General features: G+C 45.1%; 2 protein-coding genes across 2 annotated transcripts in view; one reads left to right on the forward strand and one right to left on the reverse strand.

Moving 5' to 3' along the window:
* The window catches only part of CAPN14 (calpain 14), a 59,045-nt gene extending 47,260 nt beyond the window's left edge, over positions 1-11,785 (reverse strand). Inside the window, exon 1 of the mRNA XM_038006750.2 lies at positions 11,606-11,785. The gene's annotated coding sequence lies outside the window, so the exon portion shown is untranslated. The remainder of the gene's footprint in view (positions 1-11,605) is intronic.
* Positions 11,786-11,902: 117 nt separating this feature from the next.
* Positions 11,903-21,776, forward strand: part of EHD3 (EH domain containing 3) — a 33,067-nt gene continuing 23,193 nt past the window's right edge. The window contains exon 1 of the mRNA XM_007971037.3: positions 11,903-12,650. Within this exon, the coding sequence (XP_007969228.1) occupies positions 12,424-12,650 (227 nt within the window). The 5' untranslated portion in view covers positions 11,903-12,423. The remainder of the gene's footprint in view (positions 12,651-21,776) is intronic.

Below are 21,776 nucleotides of genomic sequence, written 5' to 3' on the forward strand. Positions count from 1 at the left end.
GGCTTTTTCGAAAGAGGAAGCAGCTCTGAAAACATCAGTCGCCTAGGTGGCCTTCATACCTGCGCCTCCCGAACACATAGCACCCTCCACTTTGACCTGCCCTCTCTGGAATTATGTGGAGTTTGCATCCTGGAAAGACCTTATGTTTGGAGCCAGATCAACCTGCGGTTTGACCCCGACGCTACTCCTTACTAGTCGGATAGCCTCAAGATAGCAACTCACCTCTAAGCGCCTCAGTGTTATCATCCACAAAATGGGAATGATAGATACTTTACATGATTAGTGGAAAAATTCAATTGTTTGTATTGTAATGAATATAAAACATTTAATCCAGGGGCTGGACTAAATGGGTACTTAATATGCACTCAATACATTTTTTGAAAATCATAATTGTGATTATTCACTAATGATTGGTGCTTACTGAGAGGTTTTTGAGAACCTTTTAACCCCTTGGACTAAGTGTGATTGGTCTATAGGATATCCAGGTGAAAGTGTCAGAAATAGATCTGGAGTTCAAAGTGTTATGGAGTGAATGTTTGCATCCTCCCAAAATTCACAGGTGGAAATCCTAACCCCCAATGTGATCATATTAGGAGGTGGAGGCTTGTGGAGGTACTTAGGTCATGAAGGTGGAGCAATGAATGGGAGTTACGAATGGGAGTTATGAATGGGCTTAGGGCTCTTATAAAAGGGACCCCAGAGAGCTCTCCTGCCAACCTTCCACCATGTGAGGATACAACAAGAAGTTGACAACATGCAACCTGGAAGAACCTGGTTCACCAGAACCCAGCTATGCTGGTGCCCTGATCTCGGGCTTCCAACCTCCAGAGCAGTGAGAAATAAATGTCTATTGTTTACAAGCCACCCAATCTACAGCATTCTGTCATAGCAGCCTAAACTGACTAAGACAAAAGGAGAAGTGTAAACGGGAGACAGGAATGTTTAAGGTTAGCAGCATGCAGATGCAGAGAAAAGCGGAAATCTTGCAAGTGGGTGATAATATGGTAGTAAATTGATTACCTTTGGCTCACCCTCTATTCAGAGTTTTCACCAGCCCATGTGACAGCCCTTCAAATATAACTTCAAAATTTTTAGCTCCTTAAATTATTCACACAACACAGTTTAGTGTGACCAGTTCCCTCACTGTTAAATATGTCCCATCAGACCACATCTGGAGCACATAAGTCAGTTCAACATCCAACCCTTCAGAAAGACAATGATACCTCCTCTACTCTGCCTCATTCCAAGTACTAAGCTTCTGTTTCTTTTCCTTTCTTTTTCTTTTCCTTTCTTTTTTTTTTTTTTTTTTTTTTTTTGATGGAGTCTTGCTCTGTTGCCCAGGCTGGAGTGCAGTGGGGCAATCTCGGCTCACTGCAACCTCTGCCTCCCAGGTTCAAGTGATTCTCCTGCTTCAGCCTCCCAAGTAGCTGGGACTACAGGCACCCACCACCACACGTAGCTGATTTTTTGTATTTTTAGTAGAGATGAGATTTCACTGTGTTGGCCAGGCTGGTCTCAAACTCCTGACCTCGTGATCCACCTGCCTTGGCCACCCAAAGAACTGAGATTACAGGCATGAGCCACCATGCCTGGCCACTTCTGTTTCTTTATCTGGGAGAATAATGACATTTTGAGCTGTCATCGTGCAAATGAAATGAAGTCATCTATTTAAGAACACTGAGCGTAACACATGACATATAACAGGCTCTCCATCAATGTTGATAGTCTTTTTTTCCTATATTTGTTTTCATACAGCCTGAATCTCATCATCATTTTTCACAACTACATCTCAGTATTGATCCACATTGAGTGTGTCATCAGTTAAATATCTTGTCTGTTTAACATGCGAATTTTGTCCCATCCTGTAAAGGAAAAGCCTTTTGAGAAGAGCCTGGGGCACTGCTTTAGTATCCTTGTGGCTATCAGTAGAAAACTCCTCAAACTGACTGCTTGCTCCTGAGACTCCTCTATGGTCTTCCAATGATGGCACCACCATCTACCCAGGCTCCCAGGAAAGAACACTCAGTACACAACACACATACACATTTATGTATGAAGGCTTCCATATACCCACAAATACATATGCCTGTTAAAGCTGAGAGGATACTACATACCAGATGCTTTGCTTTAGTAGAATGTTTTTTTATCCAGTCAAAAGGAAAAAATAAGTGTTGAAAGAGATCATCATACCCAAGCCAAGGGGTGGGGAAGTTGAGGTGAGGAGAGAAAAAAGAATCCAGACAGGTACCAGGATGTCATTGAAATCATGAACAAAACAAGAAAGCTGACATCTTTGTTATTTTCAACATTGTTCTGAAAATTCTAGCCAAAATACGAAATATACATTACAAACCAACATAGTATTAATAAAAAAGAAAAGCACTAGTTGATAATCTTTATATAAGTTGAAAAACAAAGAATAAACTAAAATCAAATTAATAAGTAGTAAATAAAATAACCATATATATTGTTTAAATTAATGGGATTCCTATATATAACAATAAGCTGTTAGAAGTTACCATAATAGAAATATCTCATTTGCAATAATAATAAACTACAAAATATCTGAGAACAATCAAGGAAGGTTTTTGACTATTTGAGGAGAACTATAAAAAGTTTATAGAGATATAAAAGATTGGTGAATAAACAGACAGTCATGTCATATTCCTGGAGGGAAAGATTAAGTATTAAAAGGATGTCATTCCTAAAATTAATTCACAGTTTTAATGAGATTCTGATAAAGAGATCCCAATGATTCTGTTTTGTAAGACAGAGAAGAGACAAGGACAAGGTAATTGGCAAAACATTAAAATTAACTTGGATTAGACACAGACAAAAGATTAATCATATCCTTACTGTAAAACTTAAAAACTCTTTCAAAACAATAAGAAAAACACTAAATGCTTTTAGAAAAATGAGGGAAAAAATAGACAATCAGAAAAATATAAATGGTTAATAAACAATTTCAAAAGTTTTTCATAGTAAAATACATACTGATTTTTAAAAGTCTATCATTTCTCATTTCCCAAATTGATGGATATTTTAAAATAATAAGGTTTAGATTATTAAATGAGAGATAACTACAATTTAATAAAATGAAAATATTTTAAAATAGTAACATACAGGGCTGGAGAGACAGAAAAAATGTAGGAACTCTGATATCATTGTGGTAAGTGTATAAATTGATGTGCCTCTTTTGGAAAGCAATTTGGTGATAAGTATCAAAAGTATTAGTAATATTTTCAGTAGTTTCATTTATTAAATATGTACAAAGAAAATAAAACCATGGATGAATGTTTACATACAAAAATGTTCATCTTTCAATGATGATCACAGAAACAGGATAGATAACTCTGAAATAGAGCTTTTATTATTGTTGACAATAATTTTGCAAATGACTTATCTGTCCATCATTGAATATAGCTAATTAGATTACAGAATTTCCATATAGCTGAATATTAGCATTCATTTCAATTTAATTATTGGAATATATTTCAGGATATGTAAAAATACTGGTGGTATGGTGTTGACTGGGGGAAAATATCAGACGGCAAGTTAAATATATGTGCACAAGAGAAAAGACTGAAGTAAAATTACCCCCAGATTTTCGTAATTACTTTTCAATTTCAATTGGAAAAAACAAAAGACAGAAAGAGGGAGAGGAGGAGGAAGACAATGACGAAAACAAGAAGAAAGTGAGAATATCTAAGAAATTTTAAAAATATACTAGTAAGGGAGGGTGACTATTCATACCAGATATTAAAATTTAACAAAAGTTGCTGTAATTTAAATGACATAATTCTAATTTAGGCAAATAACTCATGGAAACAAAATAGATAACTCTAAAATAAGGATTATGTTACCCAATAATTTATAATAATTTATCTTTAAGAAGACGTGACAAATCAAAAGAGAACAGAAGATCATTGAACCAAAAGAACTAGTAAAGAATGTGGAAATAATTCCTGATGGATTATCACCCCAAACTTTAATACCCCACTTTGTCTGCCTGTGTATTTTTAAATAACCCACACTCATAGCTTCTGCCTTTATCAGGTTCTCTGTGCTCACAGACATTTTTGTAGTCATAGACTTATCTGTTATAACATATAAGGTTACAATAATTGGCCAACTACAGGTAATTCACATTTCTAATCCTTCTGTTTGCTTGTCAAAAGCCACATCAGGAACTAGTCAACGTCAGTGCCTGCACCAGCCCTGTGCAAGGTTAAAAGAGAGCTTTTCTGCTCAAGGCACTTCCTCTATCTCCCCTGGCAAAGAGACACACACATAAACAACATTTAAAGCCCAGGAAAGATGCTCAGGAACTGGTCTCGGTCCTGGGGTCCTTCAGCACTGGATTTTTCTGCTTTGGGTGTTTCTCTTACTCAAGCGAGGCTGTTGTGGGGGATGGTGCAATCAAGATCCTGCTGGCAGGGACAGACTGATATATTTGGGTTTGGAACTAATAACTTATTTCTGTTTTTGCTTTGATCAAGCAGCTCAGAGCCCAATGTGATGGCTGCTCACCTGTGGAGGCCTCTTGCTCACCTCTCTCTGATATTTCTGTACCACCCACCTGCCCATTCCCCTCATATCAGCTGCCTCAAGGGTTCATTTATTTTTTAGAATTCAAGAGATTTCGGTCAGCGCCTCCCACTTTTTGTGGACTGAGGGGAAAGTGAGTAGGATGATTGATAGTTCAATCAAGGATGCCTGTATGGGCAGTTTCCTGCCTCTCTGCACCTGGGTTTCCCTCTGGGAAACATCCCTAGCCTCTTCAGGATTGCCGTGAGGACCAGATGCCCATGCTCTGGAAACACATGTGCTACAAAAGCAGACACTGACCATAATTGGGAGATTTTCTAATTATAGCTCACATCTTGCAGGTAGCAAATGTCTTGCCTTTGGAAGTTGAGGTTCTTAGAAACTGAGCTGTGGAGGTTCATCAAGCAGGCAACTTATTAAAACCAGACACACACCACTGCCTCTCATGGTGTGGGCTTTCCTCTATGTAATGTTGGATTTCTCAGGTTAGCTCTGTTCCTGCTGCACCTAGGGATGAAACTGACTTTCTGCCGAGGAGAGCTGCTATGTATGAGAGAGCCGCATCCCAGCAATTGGTACCGATGGTATGAAGGGGGAGTGTTATTCCTGGACAAACCATTAACTAGACTCAGCCAGACCCTCTTTCTTCACCTCTTTTTTGGCTTATAAACTTCCTGAGCACAGTTCCCTCACCTGTGTATTTTTATTCCAGACTTCCCTTTCCTTGTGCACGTTCAGTACTCACTCATCCAAGGGGAAGGGGAACTATTTATTGAGCGCTTACTATAGACTTATAAAAAACGTATCAAGTCCTTGACCTACATTGTTTCATTTTATCCCCACAACAACATTGTGAAGTGTCACTGACACTTTTCTGCCTTTGGTGTTTCTCTTACCGTGGTTTCACCAATGAGGACCTTATCATAAACAGAGGTTTGAACTCGGCCTGATCTCAGCAGTAGGAATTGGCTGAGCTGATGCACTTTCGCCTCCAACTGAAGTAAACAGAACAAGTACAACACAGCACCAGGCTGAAGATGTGCCCTGTCTAGTTGAGAGGCAAACAATTTAAACACGTAATTACAGTAAAATATGATGAATGCAGTAACAGAGGTTTACGTGGGGTAGCTTGGAAGTGGAGAGAGGGGCACAGCCTTCTTATGGGAAAGTTGCTGACTCAGCTCTTCAGAGGGCGGACCATGGCCCTGAGCCCTAAGGGATGAGTGGGTGCCTACCAGGCAGAAGGTGGGGAAGGGAAGACTGAGGCTGAGGACAGGGTGTGCAAAGGAGCCCACGTGATGAGGAGTGGGAAGCACCTGTGAAGGCATGGATGCCTGTGTGGTTGCAGGCAGGTCACTCGGATGCAATCAAAGTTGGGCCAGGTTGAAAGAGGCCATGGATTCCTAGGATTGTGGACACTTGGCCCCACTTCCTGATTCTACTAACTCCCCTAGCCAGGGCTCAAACTTGTATTCCAGGTTGCTGCTACAGTTTCCATCTTCTCCCTTTACTTCTGGCCAGACTCTGGGGTTGTGGATGAGAAAGGGAAGTGTCTGTATCCATACCACCCTGAATGCACCCGATCTCATCTAATCTTGCAAGCTAAGGAGGGTTTGGCCTGGGTTAGTGCCTGAGTGGGAGAAACGGAAGAGATGGAAAAGTCCTCTGTTTCATAGTGTCATCCCCAAGAACCCATAGTGAATGCCACAGACATCACTACTAACAATTATATTCCTTTGAGTTAATGAGCCATCCTCAGTTAAGACGCAAATGAACTGAAAGAAGTTGCTCACTAACTTATTAGGTGCTAGCTTATTAAATAGGTTATTAAATATTACAGCTATTAAATACTAAGCTTATTCAATAGTTTATTCAACAGCTTGTTAAATAGGATGTAAGGCAGTGCCATGTAGTAGATACAGGTAATAATGATTATAATATTAAGAGCTAATATATACTGAACACTCTCAATGGACCAGGCCCTGCACTAAGCACTTTACATGCATTGTCCCTTTAATCCTGAAAAAGAACGTTATTGCGATCTTTATTTCAGAGACCAGGGTGCTGAGGCTTGAGAGTGAAGCCACTTTCCCCAAGCTCACACAGCAAAGACACGGGGACACCGGGACTCCATCTACTGCAGGTTGTCTGACTGGGAACCCCCATGCACCTGGCAGGTGACAGAAATAGGAGGCATGTGCTGGGTTTGGAAGAGACACCTGGTGGGAGAGAGCCCTGTGGAGCCAGATGGGGCTGAAAACAAATGTTGAATGGGAGAAAAGTTGAGTTCCAGAGACACTACATGTAGCAGGATATGCTTTTTATAAAAAGTCCAAAAACACTAAACCTCAACAATATGTTCTTTCGGTTTGCATTTGTGTGTAACAGTAATTAAGAAGTAAGGGAACAACACACAGTAGATTCAGGATAGCAGGCTCCTCTAGAAAGAAGGAGAAGGGGCAGGAAACAGGATGGGGAGGAGCACATACGTAAATGTAAATTACTGCTAATTTTTCTAGTCCTCGGTTTGAATGATGGGTTCATCAAGGGTCCATTACATAAATATGTGTTAAAGTTTTTAAAAAATACAATAAAAGAGCCAGGTATAGTTTGTCTTGAACCACAATTATGAAAAAATTCCAACTTTGTGCATCCAAGGATCAGATTTTTTTAAAATAAAGAATAAAAGGAATAAGAAATGAATAGCCAAGTACTCACTATCAAATTTGAGAGAGAACTGCCTGGCCAACATGGTGAAACCCCATCTCTACCAAAAATACAAAAATTAGCCAGGCGTGGTGGCTCATGCCTGTAGTCCCAGCTACTTCGGAGGCTGAGGCAGGCGGAGAAACTCTCGAATCCAGGAGGTAGAGGTTGCAGTAGGCCGAGATGGCACCACCGCACTCCAGCCTGGGCGACAGAGGAAAACCCTGTCTCAAAAAAAAAAAAAAAAAAAAGAAAGAAAGAAAGAAAAGAAAAAGAAAGAAAACAGTGTATATATAGTTGAAGCTCCTTGTGTTTTGTGTACCCATCCCCAATGCCATTTCCCATTTTAGTCCCCAGAGAACACCTCATTCCTGACTAGTGTTTTATGTTCCTTTGCTTCTCTTTTAAAAAATTTCAATGCACACATATGCATCCATGAACAACAGATAGTGGTTTTCACATGACCGAAAACATTAATGAAATTGTATGATTCTATGCATAATAGCCTACTTCTGGCTTTATTCCCTCAACACTATATTTTGGCATCGGTAGTACCACTTTCCTCATTTTTCTCATCTGTAGAGTATGTATTTTTTGTAACTTTTATTTCAGGTTCAGGTTCAGGTTTGTTATATAGGTAAACTTGTGTCATGGCGGTCTGTTGTACAGATTATTTCATCACCCAGGTGTTAAGTCTAGTACCCAATAGGTCTTGCTTTTTGTTCCTCTCCCTCCTCCCATCCTCCACCCTCAACTAGACCCCAGTGTGCTATATATTTTACATGAATGTAGTACAATTCATCCATTTACTCGTTGAAGGACATTTAGTTGTTTATATATTTTTGCTGCTACAAATAATGCTACCATCAACATTCTTAGACTTATCTCCCTATGCACATGTGCAAGAGTTTCTCTAGATCATGCCTTGAAATAGAATGGCAGGTCATGCACATCTTCAGCTTCACGAAGCAATGCCACATTGTTTCCCAAAGTGTTTGTGCCAGCCTGCACACCCACCAGCATTTTATGAGAGCTCCCATGGCTCTACATCCTCACCAACCTTGGTATCATCCAACTATTTCATTCTTGCCATTTTGGTAGGTATGGAGTGTTAGTGTGGTTTGGCATTTCTCTAATTACTAATGAGATGCAGCATCTTTTCTTGTGTTTATAGGACATTCATGTAGCCTCTTGTAAAAGACATTTTTGTGGCTCTTGCCAAGTTTTTGTCTATTGGAATGTTTGTCTTTTTTTATCAATGTACAGGCATTAATTCTATATTCTGGATATGCTTTTGTGGGTTTTTGTGTATGGGAAATATCTTTTCACTCACTTTTTTATTTTTAGTTGAATGACAGTTTAAAATTTTGCTAGTGCTAAACTTAGTTTTTTTCATTTTCAGTTTGTACTTCTGGTATCTTGTTTAAAGAATTCTTCCTGACTTTGTGGTGACATATATGCAATCTCTAAAGCAACTTCTGTAGATATCAGGTTTCCAAATTTCCTGGCTATTTACTGTGTCGTTATTCTCTTGGTCTCTGTGCCAAAACCATCTTAACCACTGCAACTTTATAATAATGTCCACTAGGGCAAGTTCTCCTCACTTAGTTGTTGACATTGCTATGTTACTGTTGTCTTCTTCTCTTCCCTGTTCTCCTTTTTCTTCCCTCCTTCCCCTTCCACCTCTCCCTCTCCTCCTCCTCCTCCTTGTTCCTCTTATCTTCTTTCTTCTCCTGGAATATCTAAGCTATATTTTACTATTGCTCTATATGCTATACATTTTAGAATCACCTTGTCAATTTCCATGGAAAACCTTATTTAGATTTTGATTTCAATCATATCTCTCAACTATTGAATTTATCAATTATGTTGTAAAGAATTCACATGTTTGTGACACGGAATCTTTCCACGATGGAACATGACATGTCTCTCCCATTTATTTAGAACTTCTTTAACATCTTTCTATAAAGTTTTATCATTTTTCACATAAAGATCTTGCACATCTTTTGTTAGGTTTATCCCTAGGTTTTTGTTCTTTTGAAAACGGTATTTTTTTTAAATATTATCTTTTATGGCTTTTTATCGCTAGTCTACAGAAATGCTCCGTTAGTTCCTTTTTTAAACAGATAGATTTCAACTACTCAAGATTCAGACGGGAGTAGATGTGTCAACAGGCACTCAGCAAATTAGATATTCAGAACAGACATTCAGCAGACAATGGCATGGTTGTACTGATTACAAAATTCTTGAAATATTTCCATAATGGGGCCCCTTGATTTCTTTCCTGTCACGCTGGCCATCCTGACCTCTCCCCAGGGACGGGCCCAGACCTCTCCAAGGTCCAGACACCACTGTATTAACACCAGGTATGGCACAGGGCTCAAGTCTTGTTCCACTGCGAAGGCCAGTGTCTGTTCTGGGTGTTTGATTTTCATACCTTGTGAGTTGTTAAATATCTTTAATATTATTCCTTAGGTTTGTATGCTGGTAGTAACTAAATACCAAGGGTGAAATATTAATCTGAGTGAATTCTCAACAAGAGGTGATCAGTTTTGGGTTTCAAGGACAGAATCGGGAGATCTGAGATGTAACTAAGGAGATTCTATTCAGCACTGGCCTTTGATCAATCCCCCCTCCTCTGAAATCCCTGCAGCTTCACCATACTCTTCTTGAAGCTCCTGCAGGCACTTCAAATGCAACATGTTTTAGATTAAATACATTATCTGTGTCTGCTAAATCAGCTCTCTCTGTGCCTCCCCTAATTAGTAGAAGAGCTTCTCTGACGATCCTATCCCCTATGGTAGAAAATTCAAAATCATCCTAGACTGTGCCTCACCCTTATGTCCTCTTTTGTATCACGTACCAAGATCTGACAATTCCATTCCATGAAAAAATCTTTTGAGTCTGACCTCTTCTCCAATCCCATTGCTGCTGTCAAGTTTTGAAATCATTTCCTAAATGGTCTCTTGGCCTCTGTGTTAGTCTGTTTTCACACAGCTATGAAGAATACCCAAGACTGGGTAATTTATAAAGGAAAAAGGTTTAATTAACTCGCAGCTCTGCATGGCTAGGGAGGCCTCAGGAAACTTACAATCATGGCAAAAGAGGAAGCAAACACGTCCTTCACAAGGTAGCAGGAGAAAGAAGTGTGAGGAGCGAAGCAGGAAGAGCCCCTTACAAAACCATCAGCTCTCACGAGAACTCACTCACTATCATGAGAACAGCATGAAGGAAACTGTTCCCATATTCCAATCTCCTCCCACCAGCTCTGTCCCTAGACATGTGGGGATTACGGGGATTACAATTAGAGATGAGATTTATGTGGGGACACAGAGCAAAACCATATCAATCTCCAACTTCTTGCTCCTCCAGTCCCTGCCCCCAACACTGCTCTTGGCATTCCAGTCCCTGCCTGGTCCATAGCCTACTCCTTCTTCATCTGTGGAAGGGAGGGTAGTGGGAGCCATCAGCCTGGGCAGGGAGGAGTGTTTTATCACTATACTGTTTAGAATGGTGCCAATACAAAGCACATCAACTTTCAGCCAGTTTATTATTGGGTTTAAATTATCTACACACAATGCTCTGCTTTTGCCTACACCTGAACAGTGTTCCCACTCACTCTCCTTGGTATGATGCTGGAGATAATATGATCCGCCATGAAGGTTAAATAAAGCAATGTTCACTGAGAACTCAGCCCACGCCCCTGCACATGCTGAGCATTTTGTTAATGTAACAATGATTAGTAATAGCATTGTTATTGGTTCCCCATCTCTGGCAAAGCCTTCCACGCTTGGCCTCCCTCACTCTCTTCCACCTTCCTAAACCTTACACTCCAGCTATGCCAAACAGTTTACTCTGCCTTAGACACACCAAGTTCTCCCATGTTCCTCAAGCCTTTGCAAATGCTCCTTATGCTGCTAGAATAATGAATGTCAATTCATCATTTAGGATCCAGCTTACAGTCATGCTTTCCGTGAAGCCTTCCTCAAATTAGCCACACAAAAGGAGTGAATCCTCCCTGTATTCCCATGGCCCTCTGCTCATGCCTCCTCTTTAAAGCCTGCCTTCACTGGAGTTCCTGGAAGGAAGAGTCTGTTCAGCACTCATCTCTGTATCCACAGTCACCAAAATTGTATCTGCCCCATAATAAATGCCCAATATTTGCAGGGATTTTGCTTGTTGGCTTGTTTTGTTTTGCTGGAATGAATGAATAAATAAAAGGGAACGATTATGCCTTCACCCTAAGCCTAGCTAAAAGTTTGGGTAGTGACAGTTTTGGTTATTTTGTGGAACCTGATAGTGGATCCTTCTTTCTATGCCAAAAAAAAAAAAATCCCAAATAGTAGAGTACCTGTTTTCCTAGGGAATTGACCTCAGCAACCGAAGGAGAGGCGATTCAATGCAGGGAGGGTGATGAACAGGTCAACTCTGTCCTCGCAGCCGTCCCTGAGAGGGCGCTGTTCCCAAATCGAAGCCCCAGAGGCGGGGACTGAGACACCGGCGCTCTCCTCCGAGACTGGGTCAGCATCCCTCTCCCCGCGCGGCCGCAGGTCTGGAGCTGAGCGCCTGCCCACAAACATGGCGGCGCCCTGCGCGGCTTCGCGTCGCCGGGACCGTGGGGCCGGCCCTGCCTTGCCAGTACTCGGGGACTTCCTCCGCGCGCCGGCTTCCTGCCCAGCTGGCATTTAAACCAGCGCCTGGGGCTGCAGGATGCTGCTGCGGATGCGGAGCTGTCCGCGGGGTGGGCAGCGTCGCCGCCTCCCCTGAGCCGCCTCGGTCCGGCAGGAGCGGAGCCGAAGCATCCCTTGCTGCACGCAGGGCAGAGCAGGCGAGGGCTGGGGGCCGATCGGGGACCCCGGCATCTGGCAGTTTCCTTGCAGGTTCGACTTTAATTTCCAAGATTGCACCCCTCCTCCTCTAGCCCAGATCATTTATCCTCCCTCCGGCCTGGGCTGCTGGATGCAGCGGCGGCTGGACTTGGTCCCAGGAGCAGGGAGAGTGCGCTCCCGGCCCTCCTAGCCGCGTGCCCGGGCCATGGTGCGGCTGAGCTCCGCGCTTGGGTGAGGCGGCGGCGCGGCTTGGAGCCCGGCGGACCGGTCCTACGGGACATCTTTCCCTGAGGAGGAGTCTTCCCCTGGGGCTGCGTGCCGGGGGCGAGCAGCGGCCGCGATGTTCAGCTGGCTGGGTACGGACGACCGCCGGAGGAAGGACCCCGAGGTTTTCCAGACGGTGAGTGAGGGGCTCAAGAAACTCTACAAGAGCAAGCTGCTGCCCTTGGAAGAGCATTACCGCTTCCACGAGTTCCACTCGCCCGCCCTGGAGGATGCCGACTTCGACAACAAGCCCATGGTTCTGCTGGTGGGCCAGTACTCCACTGGGAAGACCACCTTCATCAGGTGAGCCGGCCCAGGGTCCCAGCAGCCCACCCCGGAGCCCAGCGCCTAGTCCCTCTGGTCACTCCTGGTGCTCCACTCCTGACAGGGGACCAATGGGAAGCCTTCAGTTGAGGGCTCTGAAGAGATCTGTGTGTGTGCAGGCGTCAAAATCTTACCCCATAATTTTTGCTGGTCCCCCTTCCCATGCTACCCAATACCTGTACACTCTACTTGGCCCTTGGCTCTAGTGGTCAACCTGAAGTATTCAAGTGTAAAGCCATTCCTGGTCTCCCCATCTTATAGATGATGAAATCGAGCCCCAGGAGGCACAATGGAAGAGCTCCTGGTCTCTGGAGCACCTCATGCTGGTGGGAATGTCTTGCATCTTCACTTTTTAGAAACATCATTCACGGGCAAAAGCTCTTCCCTTGCTTTTCAAGGGGCTTGGCACTCACGTGGGGGCCTCACAGTTGCAGCTGAGCTCTGATGGGTGCAGGCCTGGGGACGGAGGTTGCCTGGGGATGCTACTTGTCCTCCTTTTATCATTTCCTTCTCTAAAGCAGAGCTCCTGTGTGTGTATATATGTATCTTGGAGACTGGACAGAGTCCAGAAGCAGAATGCTTTTTTTTTTTTCCTTTCTCTTATTTGATCTTAATGGCTCAATAATAATATTAAAGACTCTTAGAGGTGGAAGGGATATTGGCATTGTCTCATCCAGTTCCTGACTTTGCAGGTGAGATAACTGAGGCGCAGAGAAGTTAAATGAATTGTGCAGAGCCATCTAAAGAGTGGGCAGCAGACCTGGGATCTAAGTCCTAGATGCATGTGAGGAGATGGTTGGCTAAACGCCTGTAACTCTGAGAGTGAGTCATCCATTCCCTTCAATTACAGAATCCTTGGGCTGGAGAGAAGCTCAAGAAGTCAATTTGTTCACCCTGCATTCAGAGAGGTCCACCAGAGGCCCTTCCTATCTTTAGATAACAGGCTTCTCTCCAGTCGTCAATCCTCCCAACTTCAAGGCCGGCCATTTTTCTTGGCCTCTTTTACAGCCATTCCAAGCTGTTGAGAATGCTGTGGCCCTCTGTCTTAAGAGTCAGGCTCCCACAGACTGAGAATGGAGTTTGGTGGCCCCCCAAAGTCAAGCGTGCTCATCTCCTGCAGAGGGTTTGGAAAGCAGGGGTATCCGTGTTCCTATTCCTTGGCTGTCTGAGCATCCACAGCATGCGAAATGCTGTGCTTTGTTTGGTGCGGAGAGCAGAAAAGTTAACAGTCTAGTTACTAATTTTCTAGGTACTAATTTTCTCTAACATCGACCTTGTAACGCAAGCCTTCTGGAAGTAGCACCATGCTAATAGGTCATGTCTAAACACAACACCACATTCAGTTTGTCCTTGTGGAGTGCACAGCCTAGGGCTCAGCAGCTTTGAGAGGCCAAGTGATTTCTGAAGGAGTTTGGGAGGTGATGGGCCTGTTGGCTCTTGTATGTTTTGTATTGATAGAACTGCAAGAGGCCTTTGAGATTAATCTAATCCATTGCTTCTGAACTTTCTATCTTTAGAAAAATGTATATACATCTCAAATTTGCATATAATGTTGGGGGTGCAAGGGCCATCTTTGGACTTAGGGTGGGAACCCCTGATCTAAGCCATGCCCCTTGTTTTATTAAGCACCCATTGCTGCCAAAGGTACTTCAGAGCTGCCTGGGTTGTGTGCAGGGTTTCCTTTGTGAGCCCTGGCCTCCACTTGGCCCATTCATGCCTCAAGGGAAATGCAGGCCATTTGCAGATGTCCCTTGCCCCCTCTCAGTCTTCCCTGGCTCTCTGCACATATGGTATTTATAACCTTTCCTACATTATTTGTAGCTTCTCCTTCCTGGAGTACAATCACTGACAAGACAACATCCATGCCTTAGCATCTCCGGGGCCTCTTCCAGGGTCTCAGCTATAGGAGGTTCCCAGCAGACATTTTGCAGAATGGAAGGGAAGATGGGGAGAGGCAAGGATCCCCAAGCAGCAGACAGGTTTAAGTGCCTTTTGTCTGAGACACTCTCCTGGCTTTGCCTGAGTCATCGCTGGCTGTTAACTGGGTCTAAGAAAGTGGCAGAGTCAAATTGCCACAGATGATTCCTTATCTGAGGGAGACAGCAAGACCGGGAGAGACAGATCTCTCTTCTTTCTTATCCTCCATGTGCAATAGTTCCCTCTCCCCACTCATGTCAGCAGCTGAATTTAGCTCATGCATCAAAAGCTGTCTCCCCTTGGGGGAATGTCAGCCAGCACTGTAGGAGGGGTCGTACCACAGGGAACCCTCCAGAACCAAATCGTGTACTTTTCTTCTTTCTCATAAAATCCAATAAACAGTTGTTTTTAATTGGAAAATATAGAAAAGAATAAATTTAAAGAAGAAAGAAAGTCACCCATAATCCCATGACTTAGGAGAAGCTATTTTAATTTACATATAAAACATTTATATATAAAGCATATAATTTATATATAAAATATATTTCCAGTATTTGTAGCTATGTTATAGCACAGTTGAGATCATGCTGTACATATAATTTTGTGTGCTGGCTTGTTTGTTTTGTTTTTGTTTTTGAGATGGAGTCTCACTGTGTCACCCAGGCTGGAGTACAATGGCACAATCTCGGCTCACTGCAACCTCCGCCTCCTGTGTTCAAGCGACTCCTGCCTCAGCCTCCCAACTAGCTGGGGTTACAGGCGCCCACCACCACGCCTGGCTAATTTTTGTATTTTCAGTAGAGATGGGGTTTCACCATGTTAGGCAGACTGGTCTCGAACTCCTGACCTCAGGGTATCCACCCACCTCAGCCTCCCAAAGTGCTGGAGATTACAGACGTGAGCTACTGCATCTGGCCAGTTTTTCTTACTTATAGCGTGAACATTTCCCATGTTATAAGCATTATTTGTAAGCATTATTTTTAACAACTGTATACTATTTCACTGTTTGTATATACAATTATTCATTTAACTAATGAATAATAACTAATGAATAGCATTGTTTTTAACAGCTACATACTATTTCATTGTGTGTATATACGAGTCTTCATTTACTTAATCTACTTCTCTTGGATGTTTTAGGCTATTTCTAATTTTTTGTTATTGTAGAATAATTCTGAATATCTCTGTGTATAATATTTTTTCCTATATTGTATGTGTGGTTTTTTGTTTTTTGTTTTTTGTTTTTTGAGATTCCCAGAAGTGGAATTGCTAGGCCAAAGGTTGGGCAGAGTTTTGTTTAAATTATTTTTTAACTTTAAAATTTTTGGATTAAGAGTCATATTTGGCAGTTGTTTTCCAAGAGGGTGAGTTGACACTGCATCCCTTCCCCAGAGCGAGTGAGGCTGCTCTGGGGTGGATAAGTGCGTCCATGCCTACGTCTCAGAAGGCCTCCTCCCCTCCCTTCTCCCATCCCTGCTTCTCGCCTTGATTCTTGTCTCTATCCCAGGCCTGAACCTGTGAGGGGCCTTTTCCTCAGAAACAAAGACTTGCCTCTTCATTCCCCCAGTTCTTGGCGTTTTGCCCCTGAGGGTCCATCCACTTTCTGTTATATGTGCTTGCCACGGGGTCTATTTCTTGTCTCAGGAAGAACACACAGAAAAGGACATTCTTCTAATAACTAATTAATGTGCTGTGATCTTTGCCTGAAATAACTTCCCTGGCCTAAGGCCCGGCAACACAGAGTAATAAAATAAACAGTAAATTGGCTTGGCGGCTGCCCTCTCCAACACAGGCTGCCTCTTTGGAGTACAGTAGCTCTGTGTCCTCTGGCCCTGGCAGCCTTTCCTCCTGCCTCTGCTATTCTTCTCCCTTTGCTATTTCTCTGCCTGGCATGCAGCCTCGAATCCCTCCTTCCTTAGATCCTCTGGCCCCTGGTCACTCCTTCTCGCTGCCTACTTCTGTGGCCCCTTATTCTGCAGGTAGTGGAGGTGAGTAGCTGGCTGATCCAGGGGCTGAGAAAGGCCTGAGTACTTCCATGGGCCATGAGGGAGGCCTCCCAGGACCTTGGCAGAGCTGAGATAGGGGCTCTAGCGGGTTGGCTGTGGGACCTGGGGCTGCAGAGCTAGGCTGCCCTGGGCTCCACAGGGAGGCTGAGCTGGTCTCGAGGGTTGCACGGACCTTCTATTATGTGACTTGGACTCTGAGGCATGAGCACACGGTGGGGCTGCTGGGAGTCCACCCTGAGGGCTACTGAGCTGACCCTTTCAGCTTCTCCCACTTCAGGAGACTGCGACCTCCCACCCCAAAGGTGACCTGGCATTTGCTGTGGCTGCACCAGCTCTCATCACCACCCTGACATCCCCACCCCAGACATTACAGCGCCACCGCGCCGGGAAAGATGGTTCTCCAGAAAGCCAAAGGGATAAAGTAAGAGGACCACCACCCCAGTGGACCCACTCACTGCAAAGTCCATCCTGCCAGGCACAGCCCCTGCATCGCCTTCAGCCCTGTCCACCCACCGAGGCCAGGGGATGTCCTTAGTCTGTCAGGGTTCTGATCTGCTGACTGTCTACAGGGGCCTGGGTGAAAATCCACCTGCTTCTTACAAGGCCTAAGTGTTACACAAGGGAGCAGAAGGCCTTAAGCCAGAGGAACTGTGTCTACGTGCCTCAGCCTGGCTTAGGGGCTGCCTTGTAAGTCAGGTGCCTGGAAGTCATCAGGAAAAACATTTACTGGGAGGAGAAAGACCTTTGGGGAAAGGTCTCCCTCCCATTCCCATTGACAGTGGGACGAAGGCCATGGAACACAGTCCAAGTCAGCAGAATCCAGCTCCACCACTTCCTGCCCAGAGACCTGGTTAGGAAGGTCTGACAGAGGTCAGGCCACCTCCCCTTTCTGACCCGCAGTTTCCTTATCCATAAGATGCGAATAGTAATAACTGCCTCACAGCATTACTGACCGGATTCAGGGGGAGGCAGAACCAGTTTAGCACCAGCTGTGCTCCAGGCCCTGCGCATGGGGCTTTATCATTTCCTCTCCTCTCTCGAGCTGACTCTGATATGAGCTTAGAGGCAGGCTCTCAGGAAGGTGCGGGAAGGCCCTTCTCCAGCACGAAGGGGAGGGCTGGAGGAGAGGCACATCGCTGAGCTCTGGGGATGTTGCCGAGTAGTGCCCTGGGCGGGCTGGCCTGTCGCAAGGAGGCTGGACTGTCTGGCCACCAGATTCTCCTTCGTGCTGGAATCCCTTCATCACGTGGCTGAGGGTGCTTTCAACAGGGCCAGTTATAGCTGCTCCAGGGAACACGGAGCTGACTCATGCCTCAACTTTGCTGTGGAGTCTCCCATCCACTTCCTCGCTTGTGTCTATGGGGTGCGTTACAGTCTCCCTCAAACCCACGAGGCCGACAAGGCGAGTATTATCATCCTGGACTCAGTCTGTCCTGTCTCCCCTCATTCTCGTGTGTCCCTGTCTCCGCTGTTCCCACCCTGGCCTGAATTAACTTTTCTTTTTTTACACGGCTGTGGGAACGTTTCCTCCTGGCAACAGAGGCAATCTGTATCGCTCCCCATAAAGAATCAGTGCATGAGATTCCTCAATAGATTTTTCCTTTCTGGACACAGTGGTGGCTTTGTTGCAGGGGCACCCGCTGCTGTAAGCCATACCCAAATGTCCCTGAGAATTTACCCCACCCGACTGTGCTGCCTGGACTTGCTGGTGGCCTCGTTAGACTCAGTGTTTCCCCAGACCCATGTGTGGCCAGCAAGTTTTGGGTCATGTGGGTTTAGCAGGACAAACCCCAGGCCCTTGCCTGACCACCTCAGGCTGCGGTCCTGTAACTTCTCCGGAAGCCACCCGGTTAGGCTAGGAAGCCTTCGCTCGTCTGCTGAGAACACCATGTCCCTCTCAGGGGTGGAATTTGAGATGCCTGTGTGAGGACGATCCTTCATCACTGCTGTTTGGCCCTGTTCATTCTGGGCATTTTTGAGGCTGCCTCAGAATGGTTCTTTTCAGCCCTCTCTGTTTCAGCTGTCCCTGGAGCCTTTGTTGATCCCTACTTCCCACAATCCACTGTTGCTGCTCCCTTGCAGAGCCCCGCTTAGGGCTTCTCATCCACACACTCACTAGGTCAGCTGCCCGGGCAAGCAAAGATAAATGGGGTTTCCCAATCAGGGTAGAATCTTTCTCATGAAGGGTAATCTTGCCCGACTGTTTGTAAATCCAAAAGTGTCCTTTTAGAGCCCTTGGGGTCAGGGACCTGCTCTGATCACGTGAGAGCAGCAGCTTTGGGATGCCACACCCCAGTCACTGAGGCCAAGCAGGGAACTCCACAGCTGATATTTATAGAGATGAGTACACTCCTGCATTTGTGGGCCTCAAAGCCTCACCTCCCCTCCAAGGCCTGGCCCTGCCTACCTCCTGCCAAACCATATTTCTTTGTGGCCTTCTTGTCCCATTCATTGTTCTAAAAGGGAGCTCAACCCTTTTGGCCTGTGCCTAAAGAGGGCTGCATTTCCTGGTCAAGGCAGGAAAGGAGAATGAGTGTAGTGGTTAGGAGCATGAACTCAAATCCAAGTGCCAGGTTCAAATCCTAGCCCTGTTACTATTTACTGAGTGCATCACCTGGGGCACATCATTAAGCCTTTATCTCTTCCTTCAAATGGAATGATAATCTAGGTAATTTAAGGCACTGGTTAAAAGCTTAACTTCTGCAATGAATTTAATCCTCAGAACACCCTGTGAGATAGGTTTTCTTATTAGGTCCATTTGATGAGGAAGAGCATAGTGCTGACATCATAGTATATGGGAAGGTGAAATGAGATAATCCATGGAAAATTTAGAATAACATCCAGGACATCGCAGGTGCTCAGTCAGTTTGAACAATTACCCGCCATGTTATGGAGGGAGGTACTGAGGTTCCCTGAGTTAAGTACCCCCTGAAGAGCATAGCCCTCAAGGTTAGAGGAAGCAGGTTGACTGGCCCCAGGCCACTGAGATTCCCAGCTTCTCCCAGGAGGCCCTGAAGGAGAAGGTATTCTGAGAAGGCAGGAAGTGCTAGCCAAGGGTACAGCTGTTAGGATTCACTCTCATCACAACCTCGGTGCCAGCTTTCAGAGGGATCCTCTGACCAGAGGAAATCCTGCCTTCACACTCCGATCACTGAGCTGAGATCTGGAGGGATGAGGGGCTTCCCAAGACAACCTGAAAGCCATCTGTGCCCTGTGTGGCAGGTGGCCTTTGGACAGGAGGGCTCCAACTCTCAGCGGATCAGCAGCTTCCTCCAGGGCTGGCTGCCGAGGCTCCCCCTTGGGGACGGAGCCCATAGCAACCTGACTTTAACTATCATGGAACCGCAGAGTGAATTCACAGCTCAGAACGCTGCTCAAAGGCACAAATGGGATGTTGATGAGTGGGAGGAAGCCCTGGCGAGCCTCCCTGGCCACCACCCTCTGTGCAGACCAGGCCTGCTGCTGCAGTCCACCTGCGCTGGCCTGCCTTAGGGAGTCACAGGATGGGCAGAGAGCGAGGGCATGGGCCCTGGAGATGTGGCCTCTGGTACTAGCTCTGCCCTGTCGGCCTGTGGGACCTTATCAGCTCGCTGGGCAGTGGTTTCCTCAGGGTAGAAGACAGTTGAAGAATGAAGGATTTGGTCAGACTGATGTGCATGTGGATTCCAGCTCTGTTACTAGCTGTTTAACTTTGAGAAGCCATGTAACCCTTCTAATCCTCAGTTTCCTCAGTGCCTGCCTATCTATAGGGCTCCTGTGAGAACCAAAGGAGATGCTGTTGTCAAAACATTTAGCATAATGTGTGACACGTGGAAAGGCTATGGGATGTCAGCAGTTATTTCAGTCAAATGAAAGGCTGGGTCCAGAGCAGGTTACCAACACTGGCTGGACGTAGAATCAGCTGGGTAGCTTGGAGAAGTAGCAGTGTCCAGGGCCCTACTCCTGATAGAGAGAGAGGGGACTTTGGGCTCTCACCGCATAGGCTCGGAGAAGAGCAGAGAGTCACCTGCCTTCCCGGGCCACAGCCAGAAGCTCAGAGGAATAGTCCGCTCACCATCCCCCTGTCCTTTCAGGAGTGGCCACCAACGAGGGGCAGAGCTGTGTGGGTGTGAGTGACACAGATGGGCACCACCTGTGTCAGAAATGCATGCTTCAGGCAGCAGATCAGGGACAGACTTTTAGAACAGGAGGCACCTGTTCTGTCACATTGTTTAGCCTCTTAAAGGGAACGGAGGATGGGGCCCAGAGAGGGAAGGGGGCCTGCCTGAGGCTGCACAGTGAGTGAACAGGACCAGATCTTGGACCTCTGGCCCCCTCCTGGCCCACACGGAAGGACAGAAAGAGAAAGAGAATGTTAAAAACCATTCCACAAAAATAAACAAACCCCCTTCCTCTTCTTCACCTGTCTGGTTGGGATAATGTGTAAACTCCCATTTGTCAGACAAACTGCCATTTGTCTTCCAGCTAGGAAGAATTGAAACAGTTGAAAGTTATTTGTAAAATTGTAAATGGTCAGCAATGTGGCCGTTAAATTAGCCAGTAGTAACCCATACAATGGAATTCTACGTTGTCATTAGGAGCAATAGATCTGTCCTGCTATGTCCTAAACATATTAAGCATAAAAAGAAACACGTGCATTGATAATATCCGTGTCATCATCACAGGATCTGTACATTCCTGCTTGTGCACATTACAACATCCTTCATGGTTACAAAGCATGCGCACGTTGTGGGGAGGGGTGTGTGTGTGGGTGTTGGGTGCAGAAGGAAGGCATTGACAGATAAAAGGTAACTTTTTGACACCTATTTAGGTAGTGCAGGTAAAAAACCAAACACATGTTTTAAAACATAGCACAATTATAATCTCTATCTGGGATACCCAAGGGCACAAGGGAGGACTCATTTGTTGAACATATCTGTTTTTGCCAGGTGCTATACAAGGCATTTTGAATGTAGTCTCTTCTTTGAAAGTTGGAATTAAATGGATAATGACAAGAAAAATAGAATGAAAGGTGTGCAGGTTGCTTCTGTGCTAAAAAATAAGATCAGGTGGCTAGGCACAGTGGCTCATGCCTATAATCCCAGTACTTTGGGATAGGCCAAAGCAGGTGGATCACCTGAGTTCAGAAGTTCAGGACCAGCCTGGCCAACATGGGGAAACCCCATCTCTACTAAAAATACAA

Source organism: Chlorocebus sabaeus, chromosome 14 (genome assembly GCF_047675955.1).
Source record: "Chlorocebus sabaeus isolate Y175 chromosome 14, mChlSab1.0.hap1, whole genome shotgun sequence".
NCBI lineage: Eukaryota > Metazoa > Chordata > Mammalia > Primates > Cercopithecidae > Chlorocebus > Chlorocebus sabaeus.